Below are 27,637 nucleotides of genomic sequence, written 5' to 3' on the forward strand. Positions count from 1 at the left end.
TTGGAAGTTTTAAATAAGATGATCTCATTTGTTGTCTAACTCAAAGTACACCTGAACTGAAAGGGATATGGTGGCTGCCATATTTATTTCCTTTTAAACATTACCAGTAGTCTGGCCATCCTTCTTCTTCTTCTTATTTAGTTTTTATATAGAGCTGACATATTCCGCAGCCCTTTACAGCTCTTAGAGGAGCTCACAATCTAATCCCTACCATAGTCATATATCCATCAAAGCCTAGGACCAATTAGGAGGAAGCCAATTAGCTTATCCGTATGTTTTTAGGATGTGGGAGGAAACCGGAGTGCCGTAGAAAACCCACACAGACACGGGGATGAACATGCAAACTCCATACAGACAAACACAAAACATTTATGTCTCATTTTTCTCCTGGTGGACTCAAAGCACCAGAGCTGCAGCCACTAGGGCACCCTGTATAGGCAGTAGCAGTGTTAGGGAGTCTTGCCCAAGGTCTCCTCACTGAATAGGTGCAGGATTACTGAACAGGAATAGCCAAGATTCAAACCCTGCAAGCAGATAGTGCCCTGGCTGGCATTCAAAGTGGGGACCCAGTGCTGCAAGGTGAGAGTGCAATCCATTATGCCACAGTGCTGCCCGTTATGCCACAGCACTGATCTTTCTGACATCATTAGTGTCTGAATCCCACACCTGAAGCAAGCATGCATCTAATCCAGTCAAATTTCAGTCAGAAACATATGATCTGCATGCTTGTGCAGTGCCTATGGCTAAAGATATTAGAGGTAGAAGCAGGGCAGCCAGGAAATCTGCATTGTTTAACTACCTAATGATTGCCCCACCCCATTGGGCGTGGCCGCAGCGGCAGCCCCAGGACCGCCTAACGCCAATTGGCGTCAAGTCCTGGGGTTTTACTTTGCATGCGATCGCGCGCACGCTGCACGCGCATCTCATGCTCGGGGGGTGGAGCTCCGCCCCCTCTTCAGTCTCCGAGCGGCTATTGCCGATCTCTGTGATAGGCTGGCTGGGGGAGGGAGGGAGGCTGGCTGGGGGAGGCAGAGGAAAGGGTTTAAAAAAAACAACTAACAAATATTTATAAAAAAAACAACTAACAACCGGGGGGCGATCAGACCCCACCAACAGAGAGCTCTGTTGGTGGGGGGGGGGGAGGGGAAGGGGAGGGGGAATCACTCGTGTTCTGTGTTGTGCGGCCCTGCTGCAGTGGCCATTTTAGCTAAAATGTGCCTGGTCTTTACCACTGTGGTCCTCAAGTGGTTAAAGGAAATAATAAATATGTCAGCCTCAATATCACTCAGTTCAGGTGTGCTTTAAAAGAAAAAGAGTAAGCTTCTGGCTAATAAGCCTTCTTCAGACTCTATTTCTGTAGAAAGACAACATCACACAGTCAGATTATATACATTAAACATCAGAAATGATGTCCTGGGGATTGTCTTTTTTCTCCACAAGGTGGAGTTAGGCTTTTAAAAGTCTATTCTGACAGAGCTGTTCAGTCTTCATATGCCAATATTGTCTGTGTTTTTCTGTTCACGCAGGACTTTCTCCCACTTCTTTATTTTGGGGAATATCCATGGTGCAGAAATCACAAGTTACAATGTTAATTTCTCTTAATCATAAGATTAATTTGTATTAACTATAGAAGACACCACACTGCCCATCTTATGACTTCCATTAGGCACACAGCAGGCTGTAAATAAAGTGACTGATGAAGGAAGATATGTGAGGAATTCCTTGAGCGATTATGGATGTTCCCCCTTTCCCCTGCACAGCTGGCAGAGTAGCTGACCTCTCCAGATAATTACAAGCCCCCAGAGAAAGCAATGTATTCACTAGGCTTACAATATGCTGATCATGGCTAATGGTTTTGTGTAAATAGTATTTATTATGACCATTACTGTTGATGAAGAAATGTGGTGCTAAATCATATTTGCTTATTCAAGCTTATTGTAGTTACATGCCAAATGTTTGCTGCTATAAATATTTTTAAAAATGCTGTGTAGATTAATTAATGTACCGTAAATCACTACAGTTGTTTAATTAAATCCTGGTTCACAAGTACAATTTTATCTGGAAGACCTTTCGGTTTCGGGATTCTATGGATCCGGTCGATCAATAAATCACTATCTGAGGCCAATGGAAACAAGATTCTAAACATGAAGACTTACCAATGTTACCACTTCCATGTTGTATGAGAGCTTACTTACACAATCTCTACGTGGCAGTCAAAGTCAGTTGGCTCTTGTAATACACAGAGATTGGCCAATCAAAATTCAAAATTGAAAGTGTGATTGGCCAATTTTACCACCTCCATGTAGTATAAGGGCCACCAGATTTTGAATACTATGAACAGGTTGTGTAAGTAAGCTTTCATGGAGGTGGCCAAATTAGCCAATAAAAATTTGATGTGTGTACCAGGCTTAACCACTGAAGCCCACAGGGTTGTTTATTTTTTGCATTTGAGCACCTTTTCCCTTCCATTCATTTGCTAATAACTTTATCACTACTCATCACAATGAATTGATCTATATCTTGTTTTTTCCGCCACCAATTAGGCTTTCTTTGGGTGATACATTTTGCTAAGAATTAATTTACTCTAAATCCATTTTAACAGGAATATTAAGAAATAAATGGAAAAAAATCATTATTTCTCAGATTTTGGCCACTATAGTTTGAAATGAATACATGCTACCGTAATTAAAACCCATGTATTTTATTTGCCCATTTGTTTTATAGTACCAGAATTGTTTTGTTAATGCTGCTCTGTATTTAGCACTCTGTTTCTTTAAAATCCAGGAGATTGGTGTTAAAGTGTTAAAATTAGAGAAAGTGTGAGAAAAGGAGGGGGAGAAGAAGTCTTTAGAGTAGGAAGAATCGTGTGCATGGCTGCTGCCAAGTCTCTATGGAGGATTTAGGGCTTGGTGAGTTACACAGATACTTTGGCTGTCACCTCTATGTGGAAATAATATAAAAAGAAACGGATTTGTCCTTCTGCTCCTGTTGGTAACGTGTTATGTTGATGTGGAGAGAATGTTTTTTTAAACAGGTACTCAGCTGAAATAGCTGCAACTGGACTGCTAAAAAAAGGTGTGTGTGTGTGTGTGTGTGTGTGTGTGTGTGTGTGTGTGTGTGTGTGTGTGTGTGTGTGTGTGTATGTGTGTGTGTGTGTGTATGTGTGTGTGTGTATGTGTGTGTGTGTGTGTGTGTGAGAGAGAGTGTGAGAGTGTGTGTGTGTGTACGTGTGCGTATGTGTCTGTATGTCTGCAGCTGACTACTCCTCTACTACAGCTGTTGCAAAACGTCATGGTCAGCTGACAGGAGGAAATGGGGATGACACACCAGATCACTGCTGCTAATTACCCAGGTGGACACCAGCAGCAATACAGCTGTGAAAAGCTGTTGGACATCTGTTAGTGATCTGTTGGCCATCCACATAAATTATATAATGTGTATTTGGCTTTAATGTCCTCCGTAGGTGGGATTTTAGCTAGGCGTACATTAATCCATTTAAGTTTGACTTATTGACTTGCTTGATAAAAATATCAACAGTTGTTGATAGAAATTAATTAACTGCTGCAGCAAATATGGCAGTTGATGTACAACTGGATCTGCAGCCAAGGGAGATCGAATAAGACATTTAAAAGAGGCATTGTAATGACACATAGAGTGCAGTAAATTATTCAGCATACACACTTTACGTTAATTATCAGCATCAGAAACACTTCCTATATGTGTATATTGGGTACTTATCCGTTAGCCGGGCGCATCCGGCAGGTGGCGCTAATTACTATTCCCCCTCCAGGCCGCCATGGATAGTAGGGAAAGATGTAACTCTGGTGGAGTTTTGTTGCTGCCTGCCAGATGCGCCCGGCTAATGGATAAGTACCGTATATTGTATGTAGCCCCGTCCTGTGATACATTTCAGAATGTAAATATGACAGAGTAACCAAGCAGCTCAGGGTGACCCAAACTACTAGGAATGTATAGGGGGATAAAAGAGACCAAAAAACCCTCCTACTAAAAAAAGCAAAGCTTGGTGTATTTGCCTTCTCAGAACAAGGAAATTTGCAATAATTCAGCTATAAGTGAACATTTGTGGTTACCCACAATGCACTACTACTGAATATGCAAATTATCCCTTTTCGCCCTTGGTAAGCCAAGCAAGCATCCAGAACCGCTTGTGTATAGCAAGCTTATAGCTTTAAATTTTACACAGCCATATCAAACCCAAAATGTAAATAAGGGAGAGTAAAGATTTTATAATGGGCAAACATTGACTAACTAATTTATAAAATAATATTTTAAAAATAAGCAACTTTATTCATCATGTTATTTTCACTTTATTAACTTCTTTAGGACCACAGTGATTGAAATCTATGCCCTGTTGTGGTGATTACCTGGCTGGCAATGCATAGATTTCAATCAGCCGCCGCTGCGCGCATCCGCCGGTTTCATCGCTCACGCCAATCTCGCCACTGAATCCCCACCGTGTCCTGTCGCAGCTCACTTGCTCATGACAGCAGAGCCCTGTGAGTTGGTCAGGAGCCGCTTTCATTGGCTCCTGGCCCTGTCTTTCAATGCAAGCAACTCCCATTGGCTTACATTGAAAGACAGGGTGAGGAGCCAATGAAAGCGGCTCCTGACCGGCTCACAGGAACTCTGCGGAGACGGCAGTGTGGGTGGCCCAGGTTCCCAACGTGCGGCGGTGACGGCGATTGTGGCGGTATGTGCGGCGATTCGTCGTTATCTATCGATATTTCGTCGTTTCTTTACCAGCGATCTCTGGTCCTTAAAGGTAACCTGTACTGAGTAAAATTATTTTAAATAAACATATGAGGTACTTTCAAATGAACATTACATAGTTACCTTGCCATCAGTTCCTCTCAGAAACTCACCATGTTCTTCTGACAATGATCCCTTCCAGTTCTGACAACACTTTGTCAGAACTGAAATATATCAGTTGCTGTCAGTTATAATAACTGAGAGGACAACTGATGTGCCAGTTAATGTTCATGTTTCTCTATGGCTCAAGTGGGCAATGTTACAGTTTAACAGTGTGCTGACCAGAAATCTGTTATGGGTAATGGACATGTTCAAAATGGAGGACGGAGAATTCCATTGATCTCAGTGGACAAACAGGACGCTGGAAAGGAGAAAGAAATTGAGGAGTAGACTACACGGGAGGTAAGTATGACTTGTGTATGGTTATTGTGACTTTTAATTTTCAGTTCAGGTTTTCTTTAAGAGGGCAGAGACAGCTGGTACTTAAGTGGTTAAGGAAGCATTTGTGTGCAGTGTGCATGCCCTGAAATTCTATCAAACAGTAACCATTTGAAAGGTCTCAAGACCTCATGCAGTATTTGTATAATCAGCTGAAATGTTTCAGTTTGGTCAATCAAGGTTGTTTACATTCTACACTGAATATCAATCACTTTTGGTTGTTCAAATTTAAAAGCCAAAACTCTGTCTGCATAGATTTTATGAATTAATCAAAAAAACTGCTCGAAAAATTGGTAAGCCAGAACTGATGCAGTTAATTCTGGCCCAAATAAGAAGAAAAGTTTCATTTGGTGTACCTTATGGACCTTATGGAGAGATAGAGGGGGATGGGAATGACTGGCGGGGAGGGCTAGGGGCACACAGGGGAATTATAGCACATAATGAAGTGGTCAGACCCAGAAAACCAAAAAAGTGTATGTTAAAAAAACAAAACTGAAATCTTTGCGGGGGGAAGGGAGGGGAGGCAAGGTTATGGTGGTCCTGGTGGTCCTGCAGAATTACAAACAGTAGCACGCGTTAAGTGCTGCAATGGGTACCAACATACGGCTAAGACTTTTCCCTGGTCATGGTAATTACAAGAGAGCAGTGTAAATTAGTCTGCAGAATGAGAATTATCTCAGTGGTGTCTGTGGATGGTGCCTGTACTGTGTAGCACAAAAACAGGTCTAGCAGTTTGTTGCAATAGCTTACAGTATGGCATAGCATGTAAGGGGCATATGGAGCTACTGAAATGTACTGGATGCACTGACATCTGTTTGAGTATATGCACTGCTGAAGGCTGTAATGTTTATAAGCTGAACAAGGATGAAGTCTCTGACTTTTTGTGTTCTCACTAGTTCCTCCTCCTACCATGCACTATACAATTTTGCTTGCAGATTAAATTGACCATTTTCCTATTTCTAAATGCCAAATTATTATTTTTTTCTTTTATTATTAGTAAAGAGTATTGAAGTAATTTCTTTTGTTGTGTTCACTAAGATTTCATGAATGCATGATGATCATATAAGAGCTATATTTTTATGGCACAAACAGCAAACACTTTACATTTACCAACAACAAATTACCTGCATTGGCACAGAACATTGGGGATGATTACTAAGGCCCTCCTACGCTAAAAGCATTGAGGAGAACTGGAAAACATAAGTGATCCAACAATCATGGACTGGATTTTTTTTTCTAATCGTCTTCTATTAGGTAATGGAAAACGTTTAGTCCTTACGTGGGTCATATTAGGACACACTAAGGTCGCAAAAGATTAGTAAATTAGCAAATACACCGCTGCAATTGCATGTATATATCTACAACAAGATTTATTTACTTTTTTTAAGTAATCCAGATTGTCCTAGAGTTGCTAATATCATGTTCTTTCTGAAGTTGCTGCATGCAACTGTGACACAACACACTGTATTATGATATGACCCAGGCGAAGGTTAAAAACTTTTCCTCCTGATAGCAGACATTTCTTTAAAAAATACAGTTTAATGGAAACACGAAGTGACATAAAAACAGGGAAGGCTTTGCCCCCCCCCCCCCCCCCGTAAATCCTTCCCCATCCTATCTCTGAGCTCTTATTCCACTGCTGTCTCCAGTTCAATATATGTGACGCCTCTACAAGCTTCAGAAGCAATTGCTTACCCGAGTGCTTCCGAAGACAGGTGCATCTGTACTGCACATACCTGAGCCCAACATTGCATGTGCATAGTATGGATGCACTTGTCTTTGGCAGTAGTTCCAGTATTTTCCAAGCCTGGACAAGGAGTCCCAATGAGTTGTTCCACCGAGCTGGTCAAATAACTTCACTGGGGACCAGCACTGCAACGAGGGCACAGAGCAAGGACTAGGAAGGCTCTATGGAATCCAGTGGGGGCCAGCACTGCAACGAGGGCACAGAGCAAGGACTAGGAAGGCTCTATGGAATCCAGTGGGGGCCAGCACTGCAACGAGGGCACAGAGCAAGGACTAGGAAGGCTCTATGGAATCCAGTGGGGGCCAGCACTGCAACGAGGGCACAGAGCAAGGACTAGGAAGGCTCTATGGAATCCAGTGGGGGCCAGCACTGCAACGAGGGCACAGAGCAAGGACTAGGAAGGCTCTATGGAATCCAGTGGGGGCCAGCACTGCAACGAGGGCACAGAGCAAGGACTAGGAAGGCTCTATGGAATCCAGTGGGGGCCAGCACTGCAACGAGGGCACAGAGCAAGGACTAGGAAGGCTCTATGGAATCCAGTGGGGGCCAGCACTGCAACGAGGGCACAGAGCAAGGACTAGGAAGGCTCTATGGAATTCACTGGGGGCCAGCACTGCAACGAGGGCACAGAGCAAGGACTAGGAAGGCTCTATGGAATCCAGTGGGGGCCAGCACTGCAACGAGGGCACAGAGCAAGGACTAGGAAGGCTCTATGGAATCCAGTGGGGGCCAGCACTGCAACGAGGGCACAGAGCAAGGACTAGGAAGGCTCTATGGAATCCACTGGGGGCCAGCACTGCAACGAGGGCACAGAGCAAGGACTAGGAAGGCTCTATGGAATCCAGTGGGGGCCAGCACTGCAACGAGGGCACAGAGCAAGGACTAGGAAGGCTCTATGGAATCCAGTGGGGGCCAGCACTGCAACGAGGGCACAGAGCAAGGACTAGGAAGGCTCTATGGAATCCAGAGCCATCCCTCTTCTGAGGAAAGTGCCGTATCTTTTTATATGTTGCTTCAGGTTTGCTTCAAGTTTACTGGATCACTGATGCTGTCCAGTGTTGTCCAATGTTCTCTAACTTAGGAGAGACATAATAAATCAACCTTATGGGGTACACATTTTGTTATGGGACCATAAAGAGATGATGTCTACTGTTCTGTGATGCATCATGAATCTTGTCATTTGAAACCATGGAAGTGGTAACCTTCTATCACGTTCTGGTTAATGAAGATAATATTGTGCATTGCTGATGCTGATCTCTTAGTAGTATGTTTTTTTTACTTTAGGTTAGCTCACTGAATCCTAATGCTTCTATTTCTCCATAAATTAGCTTAGTACTCTCTATTGCTGATGCTTTGTCAAGTGCTTTAATTTATGCTTACAGGGAATCTGCCACATTACCATCTTCTACCGCCCCCTGCAGCTGTCCTGTGCCTTTGCCTGTTCCCCACAGCGCCCTACTTTCGTTTTAATGCACGTCCCTGGTCTGAGCACATGCGCAGTGCGAAAACATCTCTACTGTCCATGTACAGACCACTCCCGGCGACGGGAACGTAAACAAGGATCACCGCGGCCGTGCATGCGCAGTGACCCATCGACAGGCCCAGAAGAGGGTCACTGCGGGGTACTGAAGGAACACTTACTGACAACGCAGGCACAGGGTGGCTGCAGGGGGCTAGGAAAAGCTCTAGGTAAGTTAAACTTCTTTTTTTCTTTCAGTTTAGGTTTCCTTTAAGAAGACCAGAATAGCTGCCTGCAAATTGGATAAAATGATTGTAACATTTAAGGCTATACATGTGCTAGAAACCAGAAGTTCTTTATGTATGCATAGTTTACAGTGGCATAAAGGAAGGATTTGCAGGGCGCTGTTCTGAAGTAATGTTTTTTGGAAATGTTGGAGTGATGAATTGCATTTACCTTCTGCGTTAGGAAGGCAGTACTGATTTAACTCAGTTCCACATTCACTCCTGACAAAATGTATATGTGTTTTAATTTCACTACTATTGCTCCATTGACAACAGAATGGACTATCTTTGTTAGGTAGCGGGAAAGCATATCCACACCCTTGAGACAATACACAGGGTTTGCATGATCAAAACAGATGGTTTTAGTGACATTCAAAGTGTGTTACAAACAGGGCCGGGCCTAGGCAGAGGCTGGAGAGGCTCCAGCCTCAGGGCGCAATGTAGGAGGGAGTGCACAAATCACTCAGCTATCATTCCCAATTGTGTTTGAAGCAGAAATAAATAAGAAAAGGGGATACATGACAGTGACTGTAAGCCAGATAACTAGAGATTAAGGTGTTGGGGAGGTTGGAGACCCTGGGGCACCTATTAGTCTAATAGCAATCAGTGTGTGACGGCTGGGGCGGGAGGGATGGAGGGGCGCAGTTTGGTGTCTCAGCCTTGGGTGCTGACGGACCTTGTCCCGGCTCTGGTTACAAAGCATGATTAATAAAAAGTCTCAAATCTGCTTCCTAGAAAGTTATGCAAAGATTGGAAAACTCATACTGGTCTCCTGCTTTCACTGAAAATACCAAACATACTGCAGTAAATGGGAAGGAGCGAGACCTCTATTCCAGATGAGTGCCAAAAAGGATCTTAAGTTCCTCTCTGGAGTTTTGTGAATGCCAGCCCCTCCCTGCAGCTTGGAAGCAGTACGCAACTCTAGCTAACTTTAAAGGACCACTACAGCAAAGAAAAAAATCAGTTAAAATCTGACAGAACCGACAAGTTTTGGACTAGTTCATCACCTCATGGGGGATTCTCAGGGTTTTCTTTGTTTTCAAGAGCATTTCTTGAACAGCAGTTGCTATGTCTAAATGCCAAAATAGTGTGCAAGTGAGTAGGGAGACTGGCTGGTATCTCACTATTTTAGCTGTTTTTATCTGCCATTCAGGAAATGCTTTTGAAAACAAAGAAAACCCTGAGAATCCCCCCATAAAGAGATAGACTATTCTAAAACCTGTTATTTCTGTCAGATTTTAACTGCTTACTTTTTTGATATAGTGGTCCTTCAACTGCAGATGAAAGCTACCTTGATATTTAAAATAAATAATATATTTTCAACTTTTACTTTTACTTCACATTACTAGAGTGGCCCTGTGATTTGGAAAAAGGATAAATGCTGTATGCTTGAAGGAAAAGGATGAATGCTAGTGCAAGTCAGCAAATTTATTGTTGCAAGGATTCAATAGGATCAGTGAATTGGGGGAGGAGCAGGTCTTACATGTGAGTCCTACAAACCCAGACTAATGCTTCATACACACTTGAGATAAAAGTCTTTGGAAAATGCAAGATCACAGACCAATTTTACCCCCTTCCATGTAGTATGAGAGCCATACTCTACACAGTCTATTCTATGGAGCTGCACTCCCCATCAGATAAAATCTTTGCAAGATGCTGCACACAAAGATGCCCGTACACATTCAAAAGATCGTTATCTGCAGAAGATATGTTCCTGCAAAATGCATTCATAGTCTATGAGATCTGCAGATGGTTTAACAGACAGTCATCTTCAGATCATCTGCAGATCAGATCCACCAGGATGGATTTTCAGATCTGCAGATGATTGCCAGATATGCAGATGAAGTCTGTTAAACCAGGTGTGTTTGAGGATCTGCAGATCTCATAGACTATGAGTGCATTTTGCAGGAATTGATTTTTTGCAGGAACAGATCTTCTGCAGATAACGATCTTTTGAATGTGTACGGGCATCTTTGTGTGCAGCATCTTGCAAAGATTTTATCTGATGGGGAGTGCAGCTCCATAGAATAGACTGTGTAGAGTATGGCTCTCATACTACATGGAAGGGGGTAAAATTGGTCTGTGATCTTGCATTTTCCAAAGACTTTTATCTCAAGTGTGTATGAAGCATAAGTCTTAGGACCAGCAAGAGTAATCAGCTCACCTGGAGTAATTGCATAAAAAGCTGCATCTCTCAGGAGGCACTGGGCTGTGCAACAGGAAGGATGTTGAAGCTTGGGGCAGAATAGAAGCTGCTAAGGTGCTGGAGTGAATTGGACTCTAGTGCTGGAGGTACAGGAGTGGCCTGTGGCAAGTGGCAAAATACAGCTATTAGGACCATGGTAGGGTGCTAGTCATGAGCCAGTGAGGCTTGTGAATTTCAAAGCCTGAAGGATTGATATGCACACTAATGACCCAGGAGATAACCCGGGGGTGAGGGTTGGCACATAAACAAAGTGCTTTGTACTATGTGACAGTTTTCTCTGCTAAATACTAATGTGAGCAACCTTGTGCTTCCATGATAGTTTCACTCTGGTAACCAGACATCATTTTGATAATGTGGCATTGCTGGGCATATGACATTTTTGTAGCATTACGTCATCTAAATATATGGCATAATCTTGGTAACATGGCATAAGCTTAGCTACTCAATGTACTGTGTCACTTATGGTGCTCTGGTGATGAGTAACCTGGCCAGTGGCATAGCTACAGGACTATGGGCCCCCGTGCAAACTTTACACTGTTCTCCCCCCGCCCCAGTGCTGTTACTGTATGAATAATATTCACATGACATGACACAGGCCACCAACACTGATTTTCTAAGAGACTTGTTGGCAGATTGATTCATTAATGATTATCACTATCCAAAGCACTCTGCAGCAACAATAATAATGGCAGTATTTGTATAGCGCCTTTCTCCTGTCGGACTCAAAGCGCTTGTGAGGCAGCCACTAGAGCGCACTCAGTAGGCAGTAGCAGTGTTAAGGAGACTTGCCCAAGGAACTCCTTACTGAAATAGGTGCTGGCTTACTGAACAGGCAGAGCCGAGATTTGAACCCAGGTCTCCTGTGTCAGAGGCAGAGCCCTTAACCATTACACTATCCAGCCACTGCCTGTAACAATAAAGAGCTAATGCGGCAATGGAAGGAGTACCCCAAATGGGTCCCCTAACTCCAGGGTCCCCAGTACAGTCACAACTTCTGTATCCTCTTTTGTTACACCTCTGAGCCTGGCTTCTTTTGATAATGCACAACCAATTCTGGTTCAGGGAGAACAACACTGATACTATATATATATATATATATATATATATATATATATATATATATATATATATATATATATATATATATTTATATACTGTATATATACAGTTTATATATATTTCACATTTTCTGCAGCACTTTCAAAATAACATAAGCATTTACATCATTAACTGTCCCTCAGCAGTGCTTGGGTCAGTCCGAGGAAGCTTCAGCTAAATGAGCCCACAAATTAATTTGGGCGTCCAATTCAACACACCTTTAAATCAATGGGGGGGGGGTTGTTAGGAAAGTGCAAACTACAGCTACCAAATACACCCCAAAAAATCAGTCACACATCTGACAAAACATTGTGCTAAAAGAAAAAGGAGGGAGGGCTTAAGGTTGAATCAAGTAATAATTAAAATAAATAATATGCATTTCAATGAAAATCTAAGGCTCGGTTCACATTGAGCCGGATATGTATCTTTGGGACCTGCATATGCTACCCAGACGTTTGCACTCTGTTTGCCAAGTGGATCAAATGGATCCACTCTGGACTGGCTGTCAGAGTTTGCGACCCATTGCGATTTGGCTAAACTGCCCTTTTTTCCTTGCAGAAGTAAGCCTTACAAGTACTGTACACTCTATGGCATTGCTGTCCAGCTATCTTGCATGTCTTTACCCCCTCCAAGATCCCTGAAGGCAGAGCGGCAGCGGAGTGAGCTTATTCCATGCTGGGTCGGCTGCAATTGGTTCCGAGATGATTTGGAGTGATACACACTCTAACCACATCACCTACAACTATTTACTAGTTGGCTCAGTGTGAGACAGGAGATTTGCAGCCAGAGCTGGTGCACTCTGGGGTGCATTGAAGACTGGAGATCGGTGCTGGAGGGGCACTGACTGGAGACTGGCCCTGGAGGGGCCACCACACAGGTGTGTAGATTAACAAGGTTGATATTAGGGATATCTGAGGGAGGGGGGATGCTTGCTGTATTAAAGGAGAACTCTGTGGGGAAGTTGCTGCCAGATCATGTTTTTTTGTGAAACTGCGCCAAATCATATGTATTTTGTGGGGAAACTGCTGCCAGATCATGTGTATTTTGTGGGGAAACTGCTGCCAGATCATGTGTATTTTGTGGGGAAACTGCTGCCAGATTATGTGTTTTTTTGGGGGAAACCCTATTTATTAAAGTTGGTGCTCCACCATGTAGTGTGAAAAAAATGTGTCCCTCCATACCCGTGAACTTGTACAACACTGCTCTATGGTAAGGTTCCTACATTCCAAAAATGTGTGGGTGTTGAAGTTATCCTCTGATAATATTGATGCAGTCATATGGTTAGGAGCGGCACACCTTTCCGTATATTGAGGGTGCTGAACCTTAGATGCAAAGCTACATCTATCATAATTTCAAACAGTCCAAGGATAGGTTTGCACACCAGCTTCTCCAAAGAGCCAAAGGGTAGTTTTATTTCACCATAATGTGTCAACACAGAGTATGACAATTGTTTCGGGGCCACAAGGGATCGCCTTCCTCAGATAAGTGCAGACAAATTGACTCTCACCTTAAGAGATAATATTGAGATAATATTGACTCTCACCTTAAGAGATAGTGGGATGGATAATTTATTCTTGACATAAACGTGTGTTGTCCATAGAAATCTACAACAATATATCCTATCAACCTCCAAAGGTAGTCACTTTTGGTCCACCTTTTTATTTGATCACACAAGGGCTCATATACAATTATTTTTTTCTCCTGAGTATTCTCTTTAGAAGATAATTTTTCATCTTATATTTAAAATAATTTTCCAGCACTTTTCAACTGAAAAGTACCAAAAAGTAGATGAAAAGGTACTATCAAAATTATTTTTAGTATTTTCTTGCTTTCTGGTGGCTTAAAACGCATTTTATTGACAAGTTTAAAAATATCACCTAGGTGAAAACTCAGGAAATAAGTTTATTACACATGGGCCAAGGTCTTATGGAAGAAGTGTCTGATTGTAATTGTATAACTGTTCCTGTTAATTCCTTAGTAACCAATCAGCTTTTTCTTTTGCTATAGCAAGGCAGGAAATGTATGTATGGAGTACACAAGTTGATTGGTGGAAAAAACATGTTATAGTTAGACACTATGCAACATTGACTCGTAAGCAAACTATGGCAAACATTATGCAAATCTAATAACTGTTAGCAATTGTGTAATAGGAAGATCATACATTTTTCAACACAGTTTGTGTTGAAAAATTATCTAGAAATGTTATTTCTAGTATGCGACAGCACCTTTCCTGTGTGTCAGTGTGTCAGTGCAAAGCTGGTAGAGACATAACCTAAAAGACTGGCAGCTGTAATTGCAGCAAAAGCTGGTTCTACAAAGTATTGACTCAGGGGGCTCAATAATTACGCACACCCCACTTTGCAGTTATTGATTTGTTAAAAATGTTTGGAATGATGTATGGTTTTCAATCCACTTCTCACATGTACACCACTTTGTATTGGTCTTTCACGTGGAATTCCAATAAAATTGATGCATGTTTGTGGCAGTAATGTGACAAAATGTGGAAAACTTCAAGGGGCCGAATACTTTTGCAACCCACTGTATATGGGGAATTAAGTAACTTTAAAATAAATCTCTCAAAAACAGAAATCCTTAATATCACCTTAGATCCTAAAATGGTTCGTAATGTAGCCTCGTCCTTCCCTTTCAAATGGCAAAATGACTAAATAAAATGTCTCGGGATATTCATATCGAAACACTTGGACCAACTCTTCCATTTAAATTATTTTCCTTTGATTTCCAAGATTTCCGGTGACTTGGAGAAGTGGACACACCTGAATTTATCACGGTCAGCAAGAATATGTGTAGTTAAGAAGGACATACTGCCAAAAATTCTCTATGTTATGCAAGCAATCCCGGTTTGGCTTTCCAGTGCTTTCCTATTTAAACTACAGATATGTTTTCTTAGCCTTATCTGGAATCGCAGACCCCATAGGATAAACTGTAAGTTATTATGCAGACCTAAGGACAGAGGGGGCATGGGTCTACCCGACCTCAAAGTATACTATCATGCAACAATACTCACACAAATTCTTGACTGGCACCAAAGCAAGTCCCTAAAACAATGGGTTGATCTAGATACCATGTTCTCTGCAGTGGATCCCAGAGCTTTGATTTGGTCACCCCACATACCTAAGAATTACAAAAACAACTTAGCATTTGCTCCCAAAACCCTTCTCAGGGGATGGTAGCTGCTCCGCCATAAATATCATCTATCAACACCTCATGGCCCTATTGAGCCACTGCTGGACAACATGGCTTTTGCCATTGGAATAGGTGCCTCCTCTGTCCTTGGTTGGAATAGAAGTTTTTGGCCCCAGATTCGCCACATAATTACTAACAGAGGCTTAATGGACAGAGAACACATTGGCAACCCTGAAAATAAACAACCGCTTAATTGGCTTCTGTGGAAACAGATTAGTTCATTTTATGCCTCACTTGCCCCAGCCACAAACATACATAGACAGTTAACCTGGTTTGGAAACTTATGTGTAGCATCTGAACCCACTAAATATAAAATTTCAGTACTTTATGCATCACTAATATGTAATAACAGCACAGACTCGCTTCTCAAGATGACAGATAAATGGGAAAATGACTTAGTTATCGCCTTAAAGAAGAACAGTGGGAAAAAATCTTCACTTCAATATATAAATCCTCTATTGCCTCACAATTTCAAGAAAGAAATTATAGAATTTGGGCTAGGTGGTTTAAATGTCCAAGTCAAATAGCGAAATTTAAACCTGAAACAACTGATCTTTGTTGGAGATGCTAAACGGACAGGGACACATATTTTCACATGTGGTGGTCATGCCCTAAGATAATGCAATTCTGGAGATCTATGTTCTCTATCCACAAACATTTATATCTCAGACAACTTCCCTTCATGCCCGAAATTGCTCTATTAACCTTTAATCCCTGGTAAAATCTTGCTTCTTACTAGCTCAATCCTAAACATAGCAAAACTTCTTATCGCTCGCAACTGGAAGAGTACACAGATCCCAACCATGCTACAAGTGTTTAAAGGGGAACTTCAGCCTAAACAAACATACTGTCATCAAGTTACATTAGTTATGTTAATTAGAATAGATAGGTAATATAATCTCTTACCCACCCTGTTTTAAAAGAACAGGTAAATGTTTGTGATTCATGGGGGCTGCCATCTTTGTCATGGGGGCAGCCATCTTTTTGGTTGAAAGGAGGTGACAAGGAGCAGGAGACATAGTTCCAACTGTCCTGTGTCCTGATTACCCCTCCCAGCTGCACACGCTTGGCTTTAAATGTCAAATTCAAAATGTAAAAGAAAAAAAAATTGCACCAAAACAGCAGAACGAGAACAACAACATCAGAAATCCCATCATGCTTTGCACAGCATCAGGGGAAAAAAGCCCGGGCAGTTTTCTTCTGTGCAGCTAAAAATGAGGCTTGTATAAGAGAAACAAAGTTCTGATGCTGTAAAACTGTTAAAGAAACACAAAGCCTTTTCAGTGCTGCTGAGTTGATTTTTAGTCCGGAGGTTCACTTTAAAGAGATGAATGACCTCTGCAGACTGGATGATCTATACTACACAGATCAAGAAAAAAAGGAGTCCTTTGTCACAAAATGGGCAGTCTGGTACGAGTTCAGGGAGTGTGCTGAAGCTGAATCTCTCTTAAATGGAAGTACATGTATTTGTCCTATGTATATATGGATTCTTGCCATCTCAATCCCTGACTACTCTCCCCCCTTACTCTCCTTCTCTCCTTCCCCTCCTTCTTTTCTTTCTTCTTATTCTTTGATACTTTGCATGGTTACTGCTACCCTGTTTTTGTATTTGCTGACTACAGTAATACGTTACTCGCTCATATGATCCTAGGTGCTTGGTCATTAGCAGTTAACAGAGTCATAATTTTTGATATGATTACACTTTGGCACTATCTAGTTTGCTTTTGGACATGCAAAGCTATTACTGTTCCACAATTGTACCCAGAATGTTGTAACCTCAATCTATATGCAATTCCTCTGTTCATTTTTTGTATTTGAAAATAATAAAAACTTTTACTACAAAAAAAAAATCTGACCAATGTATAACACACGTGTGCTTAATTTTTCCCCAGTTATGAAAAAATTATCTAAATCTCCCCAAAAAATATTGGCAGTCGCGTACCTAGAGTCGTGCAGGCATGGCTCGTGCCATGGGCGCCACAGCACCATGGGTGCCATGCCTGCCCCCTTGCCACTGCTGTCTGCTCCTCCTGGGTCCCGGTGCCACCCCTGTGCCTGAGCCCCACTTGTTCCGTCAACAATAATAAACCTCAGAATCCGAGGCGACAGCAGATCCAGAGACGGAGCACACACTGCCTGCGCCAATGTACTGCAAATGCAGAATTTACGTCATTGGTCACTTACGCATTTGCAGTACATTGGGCGCAGACATCATGGACTTTGGCTCTGCTGTTGCCGGGGATTCTGAGGTCTATTATTTTTTATAGAAATGAATGGGGCTCAGGCAGCAGCGGTGGGAGTGGCACCAGGGGCACAGCAAGGACCAGGCGGTCGCCGCCGATCTGAGGTCTGTAATGCCCCAGCCAGCAGCACCCTTTGCCCCAGCAAGCAGCCCCTAAGCCAGCCAGGCGCACCCTCTGCCCCAGAAAGTTGCCCCTTAACCAGCCAGGAGCACCCTCTGCCCCAGCAAGCAGCACCCTAAACCAGCAAGCAGCACCCTAAGCCAGCCAGCACAACCCTCTGATCCAGCAAGCAGCACAGTAAGCCACTAAGCCAGCCAGCAGCACACTCTGTCCCAGCAAGCAGCACCCTAAGCCAGCCAGCACAACCCTCTGCCCCAGCAAGCAGCACCCCGCCATTAAGTCAACCAGCTGCACCCTCTGCCCCAGCAAGCAGCACCCTAAGCCAGCCAGCTGCACGCTCTGCCCCAGCAAGCAGCACTCTCTGTCCTAGCCAGCAGCACCCTCTGCCCCAGCCAGCAGCACCCTCTGCCCCAGCAAGCAGCACCATCTGCCCCAGCAAGCAGCATCCTACTGCAGCCAGCAGCACCCTCTGCCCCAGCCAGCAGCACTCTCTGCCCCAGCTGCACACTCTGCCCTAGCTAGCAGCACCCTCTGCCCCACAAAGCAGCACCCTACCCCAGCCAGCAGAACCTTCTGCCCCAGCCAGCAGCACCCTCTGCCCCAGCTGCAAACTCTGCCCCAGCCAGCAGCACTCTCTGCCCCAGCCAGCTGCACCCTCTGCCCCAGCCAGCTGCACCTTCTGCCCCAGCTAGCAGCACCCTCTGCTACAGCCAGCTGCACCCTTTTCCCCACTCTGCACATTGCACCCTGCCTCAACCTGCACCTTGCACCCTGCCCTAACCTGCAATTTGCACCCTGCCCCAGCCAGCACCCTGCCACAGCCTGCACCTTGCCCCCAGACAGCACCCTGCCCCAGCCAGCACCCTGCCACAGCCTGCACCTTGCCCCCAGACAGCACCCTGCCCCCAGACAGCACCCTGCAAACAGCTCCCTACCCTCAGCCAGCACCCTGCACCCAGCTGTTTTTGAGGGCAGGCAAGCACAATTTTATTGTTTGCCATAGGTTTTGTATTACCCAGATACGCCTCTGATGGTTGGGTCTATAAATCAAGAAAATTAACTCTACATCATGTAATTTTGGCTTGGCATGGCCGATCAAAAAAAAAAATATATACATGTAGTTATAAAAGTGAAAATTCAATTACATTTCTCAAAAACATTTTTAAGTCATTCATTTTTTCTATACAACCAATTGTTTTTATAGAAAAAGCGGGAAAATCAAACATTTTGTTCAATCCTATTGGGTCACATTTAGGAAAAAGGCTTCTTTTTCATATTTATGCATGATGCTTTCAGGAAAAAACATATTTGCTTCATAAACAGTGCAAAACGCCTGCCTACTTGCTTGCCAAGCATTGCCCAGTGTATACATTATTTCCCACTCATTTAAAGGACAACTGAAGTGAGACGAATTTGGAGGCTCCCATACTTATTTCCTTTTAAACAATACCGGTTGCCTGACAGCCCTGGTGGTCTCTTTGGCTGCAGTAGTGTCTGAATCACACCAGAAACAAGCATGCAGCTAATCTTGTCAGATCTAACAATAATGTCAGAAACACCTGATGTGCACAGTGGCGTAGCAATAGCCACAGCAACTGCTATGGAGCCATGGAAAAAGAGGGGGCCCAGATGGTACTTGATGTGTTCACTATTATTAATTTTGCTTTGTTGCTCCACCCTCTGACTTTGTCTCACTGCTCATGGACTATATGCAGTGTGCATGAGAATGTAACTTGATTGATGAACTCATATTCATAGGGTAGGGGCAGAGTGCCTAGATATGAAAAAAATTGGCTATGGGTCCCCATAATGTCTAGCTACGCCACTGGATCTGCATATGCTTGTTCAGGATCTATGGCTAAAAATATTAGAGGCAGATTATCAGCAGTACAGCCAAGCAACTGGTATTGCTTAAAAGGAAATAAATATGACAACATCCATATACCTCTCACTTCAGTTGTCCTACCCAGCGTTCAATTTCCCCAGGATTTCTGTGCAAACAGTGATAAAATGTATTTTTTAAACTTTTTTTTTTCTGTAACTTGCCAAAATGTGTCAAGCAAGGGTCTAGTATACAGTGCAGGAGAGTATTGATGTGTATGCATGTTTATACTGTTCACAGCATGTTTTTTTGAATGGACATTTCTGTCCATACCGCTAGGGAGGTTAAATGCAACCCATTACAGGAATCCACAGTTTCTGCACATTGTCACTGCATCAGTAGTGGGCAGGATATGATCAAGTGTTCTAAAAGAAGGGAAGGAGAACTTCCTTTACTTGGCTTAATAAATCAGACCAAAGTGTGATATAACTGGCAAACCTAATGTGTGTGTAATTACATATAAGAAATAATGAAAATATGCGTTCTCACAGACTAAAAAGATTACTATCTATCTAGCTGAGCAAGTACATCGGTAATATGCATTTTCAAATACTTTAGTGTACTTACAGTAAACTTTTCCAGTCCGGTAGCTCCAGCATTTCCAACAAATATTCCAGAACTGGATTCAAATGTCAATGGTTCTGCCGACCTCTGAAAGGGAATCCTGATATATTCTTCACAATCCATGTACAGGACAATTTCATATCCAATGACAGTCACTGTAAAACGATTCCATTTGTTTGTCATTACAGGTACTTTAAAAGATGCTGCTTCTTTGGAAATCTGTGATCCTGGCTCCGTGTAGTATATAATTATCCTCTGTGTACCATCTTCAACCGAAGATAATCTGAGGCCCAAGTAGATGATCTTCTGGAAGGCATCAGTTATAGCAAATAACACTCCCCCATGGTTGCTGTTAGGCCTCAAAGTGGCACTGACTGCAAAGTCTCGGAAAAAAGGTTGAGGAATAAATGTTCGTGTGAGACGGCCAATATTAGCATCTGGACCAAAGCTGTAAGCTGGAAATCCTTCATATCCAGTTATAAAAGACACAGAAGGAGGAAGTGGTACTCCAATCAGTTCTAAGAGATCGAGATGTCCTCTACTGCCCCGTTCTGTTCAACAAAAACAAATCAAATGCATATCAGATGTTTGTTAGATTTGAGTTAAGAAACTTGTGTGAATTGAAATTTAATGGATAATAATTTAATCAAAATGTCATTATTTCCCTGGAAACAGAAGAATCCAATAGTCTGAGTCTAATTATTAGCATTAGGGGTATAATAACATTTTTGGCACTGACCCTTTGATACTAAAGCTCATACATTCTGACTCAATACACTTTTCTCATATTTTTTCACTGGAGTTGATTTCATGCTTTCTCAGCAACCCCCAATAAACAAACGAGCAAAACAGTTATCACAAATTAATATAAATCTGGTAATACTTTTCTTACCTACTTTTTAGTTAATTTTTACTTGAGATAGGCACTAAAAAGTTGTTTTCCAAATAATGTGAGATAACACCTGTGAGAAAACTAGGGAGAAGTGTTCTACTGAATAGGATTGATAATCTACCATGAACTCATAAAGTTGTAGGCAGGGGTGTAACTATCTCATGGGGCAAATCTGCAAAACGTTTGGTGGGCCCCCTTCCTACAGGGCCTAGACGTCTTTCTTCCTCCTCCTCTACTATGGGCCCCATGCTGTCTTCCCTGGCTGTATTTACTCATTCAGACCCACAGATCAGCACAGTGCCAGTGGTGGGGCTTACCCCTTCCACCACCATGTCCCTCCAGTGCTCCTGCTGCAACCATTAGGGGTGTCCTCTCTTGCCTCTGCCTCCCTGTGACTTTCTTTGCATGTCGTGTGACTTCACAGTATGTGTGGAAGGCCGAGAGTGTGCAGAGGCCAGAGGACACCTAGTAGCTGCATCAGGAACACCTGGTAGAAGAGGTAAACCCTGGCCATCGCAGCTGATCTGTGGGTCTGGATGAATGGGAAAAGCCAGGGGAGCATGGGAGGGGGGTCCTGGTGGATGAGGAGAAAGGATGAAGTCCATGCCCCTCCTTCCTAATGGAACCCCCACCCCATAGCTACACCACTGGTTATAGGGGTGTGTAGGTAGGATTACAGGTGAGGGTGTACTAGTGTGTAAGATAGTAAGATCACAACTGGATTATCATTGCAGGCAGCTACTTCACAGCTAATAAATTCTCTCTTTTACAGATGTATGCATATTAAACTACATTGATTTACATCAGATTTTTCTCCTCCATATACCCAAGAGAACAAACACACAACACTTATACAGTAGCTATTGCTCTTTATTACTCATACTATAATTTCATTGTTTTTAATATGAAGGAAATTAAACCTTTGACAACTCCTGCTATTTTTTCTTTTTTAGTTCAAAGCTTTGTCAGGGAATGATTGCTCAGTGCTTGACAGCTCGGTTACAGAGATGTCCAATATAAAAGGACATCATACATTGTATTGAAAACAATGTACAGCGCTCCAACTTGTGCATTGCAGTGATCGCAGCATGATATGATATCGCACAGCAGTGCTCTTTATTGCGTACTTTGCTGGAGTACACCTTAACGAAACATATCACACAATCAATCAATATGATTTCAAGTATCGTTTTGCTGCATCCTTATAGGATCAATGCCATCTGAAAAGTAAGTACAATAATGTTTCACAAAGTGTACAAAGTAATCAATTACACAAAGATGTGAAATCATATTTCTGTTACTATGAAGAACATTTACACTTCTGTATACAATATTTAAACCTACAAATCAGCTTTTGCAATAAATCAAAATGTTTCAAACCCAGACTAACTTATATATTTTGTTTACAGGTCTCAAGTGTGGATTGAAAGAAAACCAACTTTTTCTATCAGTGTTGCATGGTAAAGAATTGTTTTCAAAACATTTATCACACCTAGTTATACAAACTGTGAGATGACAGGCATAACAGGCAGAGCTCCTCCTTAAAGTAACCGCAAGGTGAAAATAAACTTATGAGATTAACTATCTATCCTCCCTCTCCTAAAATGACCTTTTTTTTTTTAACTTAACCCAGTTTTATTTAATTTTTGAATCTACGTATTAAGTTTTCACTGTTTCATTGTCTCTGCTCAATGACACATACAAAGAAGTATGCCAGAACTTAAATCTCTTAACTATTGACCCCTTTTTTCTCTTCCCTACATTCAGACGCCATTTTCTGCCAGGAAAGTGTTTTCTAAATATAATTCTTTATCAGTGAAGGTTACACTATATTTTGAACAAGACAGAAACTGACACTTGCATACCTGATATATAACTCTTTCAGGCAGAGAAAGAAATAAAGGAACACAGCATAGTTATTTGTGCACTTGGCACTTTGCATACACATGTGGATCTCATCACGTCACATGTCACCTTGTGCATCCTTTAAGTTTAACTTTACTTAAAATACAGATACAAACAGTCTGGTAGTGAAAGTTAGAGTTCTACCTAACTACACATTTCCAAAACCACACTTTCACATAACTAGGAAGATACTGTAGATCCTTCATATTCCTTACAAGCAGCTAGTCAGATGCTTATTTAAACTACAGAGAGAACAGCCTACTTGAAAATCATTACCTAAATACATTATATAGCAAAGCAATAAAGAATAAACTCATGTTTGAGTCTTCATGAAAACTCAAGACCCATCTAATCAAAGTAATTTGCAGGTGGCATAGAAGACATAAATCTATATCAGTAAATTATGACCTTCAATTACCAGCAGATAAAATAAGTTCACACCCAAGGGGTCTCAGGCCTCCTAAAGCTACCTGTAAGTATTTGAAATTAGCAATTTATTTTTTACATCCCATGGTAACGATGTTTGGAGAGTCTGAAAACTTTAACTCTAGTACGGATCTGCTCACCGGATCTGTTTGGCTCATATTTTCTAATGTGACCCGGGCCTAATTCTCTTACTTTCACCAATGCATTATAGTTCCACAAATAAATATGGTACAAAAATGATTGTCAACATAAATATTAGCAAAGAGGTTTTGAGCATCAGTGGATATTTTGCAAAGCTTTACTTCCCCTCACATAGTCCAAGTCTTTTTTTGACTAGCTGGGAAAATAGGACACTCCTTGCCCTACTGGGAAACAAAAAAAAAGAACTAATGGTAACAGAACTAACATTTTTGCTGCTGATATTGGCTGGGGACTCTTGTCTTGACAGCCAGGCCACTATCAGGTGAGACCTGTCCTTGATAGGACAGTGCTTAATCAGTGTACTGTGATCTCAGAGCGTTCTTTCTTTGTTTTATATCCTATTATAGTGGATCTTCAGAGCTGCCTATTTTGAGGAATTGCCTGATCACTGCTTTGGAATTCATCTAAATTCCTATTAAGTTCTGGGGTAGTCTTCCTCAATGTGAGGTGTTTTTTTTACCCGTTGATTTGTTTGATCTCCTAAATCTCAGGTAAACATCAGCTCTCTTCAGCTGTTCTGTGGATTCCCATTGTGTTGTCCTTGTTGTCAGGGACGGTTCTAGGCTAGCTACAGTGGGGCCCTGGGACAAAAGAGACTATGCATTACCTAATACTGTACGGCATGATCTGGCTTACATGTATTCCTGTATTGTCTTATTGCTGTAACCTTAACTAATGTCCAGCGCTGCGTAATATGCTGGCGCATTATAAACACAATAAATAAAATAAAGTAACTTGGGGGACCCCCTAACTCACCCCTTCCATCCAAATCACCCCAAGGGCCCCTGAGCCAGCTGCCAGGCCTGATCCTATCCTCCCCGTCATACACTTTCATTAGATGTCCATCATAGGTCCCCTAAAAGGCATTTTTGGGATTCCCATTATTCACCTCCTCTTTTTCCTATACAGAGAAAACTCACAGCATTCCTGCTCTCATGGGTCACCATAGCTGGAGAAATGGGTAACCTTGGGGGGGGGGGGGGGGGGATTTGGGCACAAGCTCTGGGGCAATTTCCCCCTTTGCCTCTATGGAAGTGCCGGCCCTGCTTCTTGTCTGAATATATGTCCTTTTAGTTTCAAAGGTTTTTATTGAAATAAGCAGATGATTGCAAATTCGCATTTCAGAAAGCCCTTAACATAGGGCAGTACAGTACATAAACAATATAGAATGGGTATTGGTACAATTTGGTCATGGCATTAATAGCGGTACACAGGAAAGTACAGTTGGTTGGTTGCATACAGTCAATACATTTGTAATTGTATTCAGGAGTAGGACAGGGTGTCTCTGCAGTAGTATAGCTAGAGATCAAAAAGAAAGGGGACAGGAGCGAAGACCCAATGTATGAGAGCAAGAGAGCCAGGGCTGCCAAGTCCTGGTGAAGGCAAGTGTATTGTCATTAATTATGGCTAGAGTTCGTTCAATATATGTCCTTTTGATATCACATTTAATTTTGGCACAGAAAAGCTTCTCAGTGCAGTAAGAGCTGTGTCCTAAGTCTCAACTGCTGCAGTAAGTGTATAGAAAATATGCTGTCCTCCTGCTTCCAGGTAGAGATGGCCCAAACCTCCGATTTTCGGTTCCCGAACCGCGAACGCGAACTTCTGCAAAAGTTCGCGAACATGCGAACATCTGCGAACCCGCAATAGACTTTAATGGGGAGGCGAACTTTGAAAACCAGAAACATTTATGCTGGCCACAAAAGTGATGGAAAAGATGTTTCTAACACCTGGAGGGGGCATGGCGGAGTGGGATACATGCCAAAACTCCCCGGGAAAAATCAGGATTTGATGCACAGCAGCATTTTAAGGGCAGGAATCACATTTTATTGCTAAATTGGAGGCCTAAAGTGCTTTAAAACATCTTGCATGTGTATACATCAATCAGGGAGTGTAATTAGTGTACTGCTTCACACTGACACACCAAACTCACTGTGTAACGCACCGCACATAGCTGTTTGTGTAGTGACAGCCGTGCTGGACTGGTGCGCACCATGGCCAGAGTGCAGGCGATAGCGGTTTTCAAGAACATATGGTCGGGCTGAGGTAGCTGAATGGCAGAACTACAGTGACTGAGTGTCCAGCTGAATGAATTTAGTCTGTGTCCACAATGAAGCAACAACCTTATTATCTATCTTCTTGGGTCAGGTGTGCCCCCCAACACACTCGCCAGCGGTCATTGCTTCATTGTGATACGCAAGCCCCTTCACCGCGGCAAGGTAACGATCACGAAGGGGAACTGACACATGTACATGCCTTTTGTTTTGTTGTTGCACCTGCAGTGCAGCCAGAAAAATTAGGCAGGCATGTACACGCACCAGAAAAATTATTATAGCGGCTGCTGCTTGCAGCGGCCTTAAAAATTCAGGAATCCGCCTGGAGTCCTGGTGGACCCTGTTGGTGGTGGCAGTCAAGCGGCCTGCAGGCAGAGATGCTGTGTGGAGACCGACTTAGTCTTGGGGCAGGCAGCCAGTCACACGGCATGCAGGCAGAGATGCTGTGTGTGGGGACTGACTTAGTCTTCGGGCGGGCAGTAACCCTCCGGGATCCATGCCTCATTCATTTTGATAAAGGTGAGGTACGGAACACTTTTGTAACCTAGGCGACTTCTCTTCTCAGTGACAATGCCTCCGGCTGCGCTGAAGGACCTTTCTGACAGGACGCTTGAGGCAGGGCAAGACAGAAGTTGGATGGCAAATTGTGACAGCTCTGGCCACAGGTCAAGCCTGCGCCCACAGCAGTCCAGGGGTTCATCACTGCTCACAGTGTCTACATCCACACTTAAGGCCAGGTAGTAGGTTACCTGCCGGTCGAGGCATTGGTGGAGGGTGGATCCGGCAGCTCTAAGGCGAGGCGTTGGACTACAGAATGTCCGCATGTCTGACATCACCATGAGATCGCTAGAGCGTCTTGTCCTTGCCTACGTGGACATGGTAGAAGGTTTACTGGCAGTGGTTCCTTTATTCCATTGTGCTGTGACATCACCCTTAAACGCACTGTAAAGCATAGTTGCCAGCTTGTTCTGCATGTGCAGCATCCTTTCTGCCTTCAGGTGAGTTGGTAACATGTCCGCCACTTTGTGCCTATACTGAGGGTCTAGTAGCGTGGCCACCCAGTACAGCTCATTCCCCTTGAGTTTTTTTGTACGGGGGTCACTCAACAGGCTGAACAGCATGAAAGATGCCATCTGCACAAAGTTGGATCCAGACGTACCATCCAACTCCTCTTGCTCTACCTCAGTGATGTCAGGTAAGTTCTCCTCCTCTTCCTAGCCACGAACAATATCACGGGAGCGTTGAGCAGCACAAGCCCCCTGTGACGCCTGCTGTGGTTGTTCTTTTGCCTCCTCCTCCTCAAAAAAAACCCACCTTCCTCATCATCTGACTCCTCTTCCCCACACAACTCTTCCTCCTCCTCCTCCCCCCTATGTGCTGCTGCAGGTGTTGAGGAAACATCTGGTTCTGATGAGAATTGATCACACAACTCTTCCTCCTGTAACTGTTCCTGTTCACGCTATCCACAGCTTGATCCACCACTCTATGCACGGCACACTCCAGGAAGAAGGCATACAGGATCTAGTCGCTGATGGCGCCTTCACTGCGACTCACCATATTTGTCACCTCCTCATACAGCCGCATGAGCCTGCAGGCATTTCACATGAGTGTCCAGTTCTTCGGCCAGAACATCCCCACCTCCCCAGAGCATGTCCTTCTACTGTAGTTGTAGAGATACTGGGTGACGGCTTTCTTCTGTTGTAGCAGGCGGTCGAACTTCAGGAGGGTCGAATTCCAGTGGGCATTCAAGGAAAATGAGGATGGTCCGCACTTGTCAGTAGGACATTCATCTTTTATTTGGCTGGGGGGAGGGAGGTGATTTTACAAGATTAATGTCCTACTGACAATTGCGGACAATCCTTGTTTTCCTTGATTGCTGATTGGACTTACTGCCCAGGTCGAGCACTGCGGTGGATAATGGTGGAGTAGAGCGGTGTTCACTTTACCACATTGAGCCTCACCAGCAAGTTGTTTCTCCACTGAATATCCGCCAAGTGTGCCATGGCCGTGTAAGACCGCCTGAAATGCCCACACAACTTCCTGGCCTGCTTCAGGATGTCCTGTAAGCCTGGGTACTTACACACAAATCTCTGGATTATGAGATTGAGCACATGTGCCATGCAGGGTACATGTACCAACTTTCCCAA

General features: G+C 43.2%; 1 protein-coding gene across 2 annotated transcripts in view; it reads right to left on the reverse strand.

Annotated features, from left to right (window-relative positions):
• Positions 1-27,637, reverse strand: part of COL15A1 (collagen type XV alpha 1 chain) — a 361,488-nt gene that overhangs the window by 180,842 nt on the left and 153,009 nt on the right. For both annotated transcript variants that reach the window (XM_068236615.1, XM_068236614.1), the window contains one exon: positions 20,019-20,566. In XM_068236615.1, coding sequence (XP_068092716.1) covers positions 20,019-20,566 — 548 coding nt within the window. The remainder of the gene's footprint in view (positions 1-20,018; positions 20,567-27,637) is intronic.

The sequence above is a fragment of the Hyperolius riggenbachi genome, chromosome 5 (assembly GCF_040937935.1).
Source record: "Hyperolius riggenbachi isolate aHypRig1 chromosome 5, aHypRig1.pri, whole genome shotgun sequence".
Taxonomy (NCBI): domain Eukaryota; kingdom Metazoa; phylum Chordata; class Amphibia; order Anura; family Hyperoliidae; genus Hyperolius; species Hyperolius riggenbachi.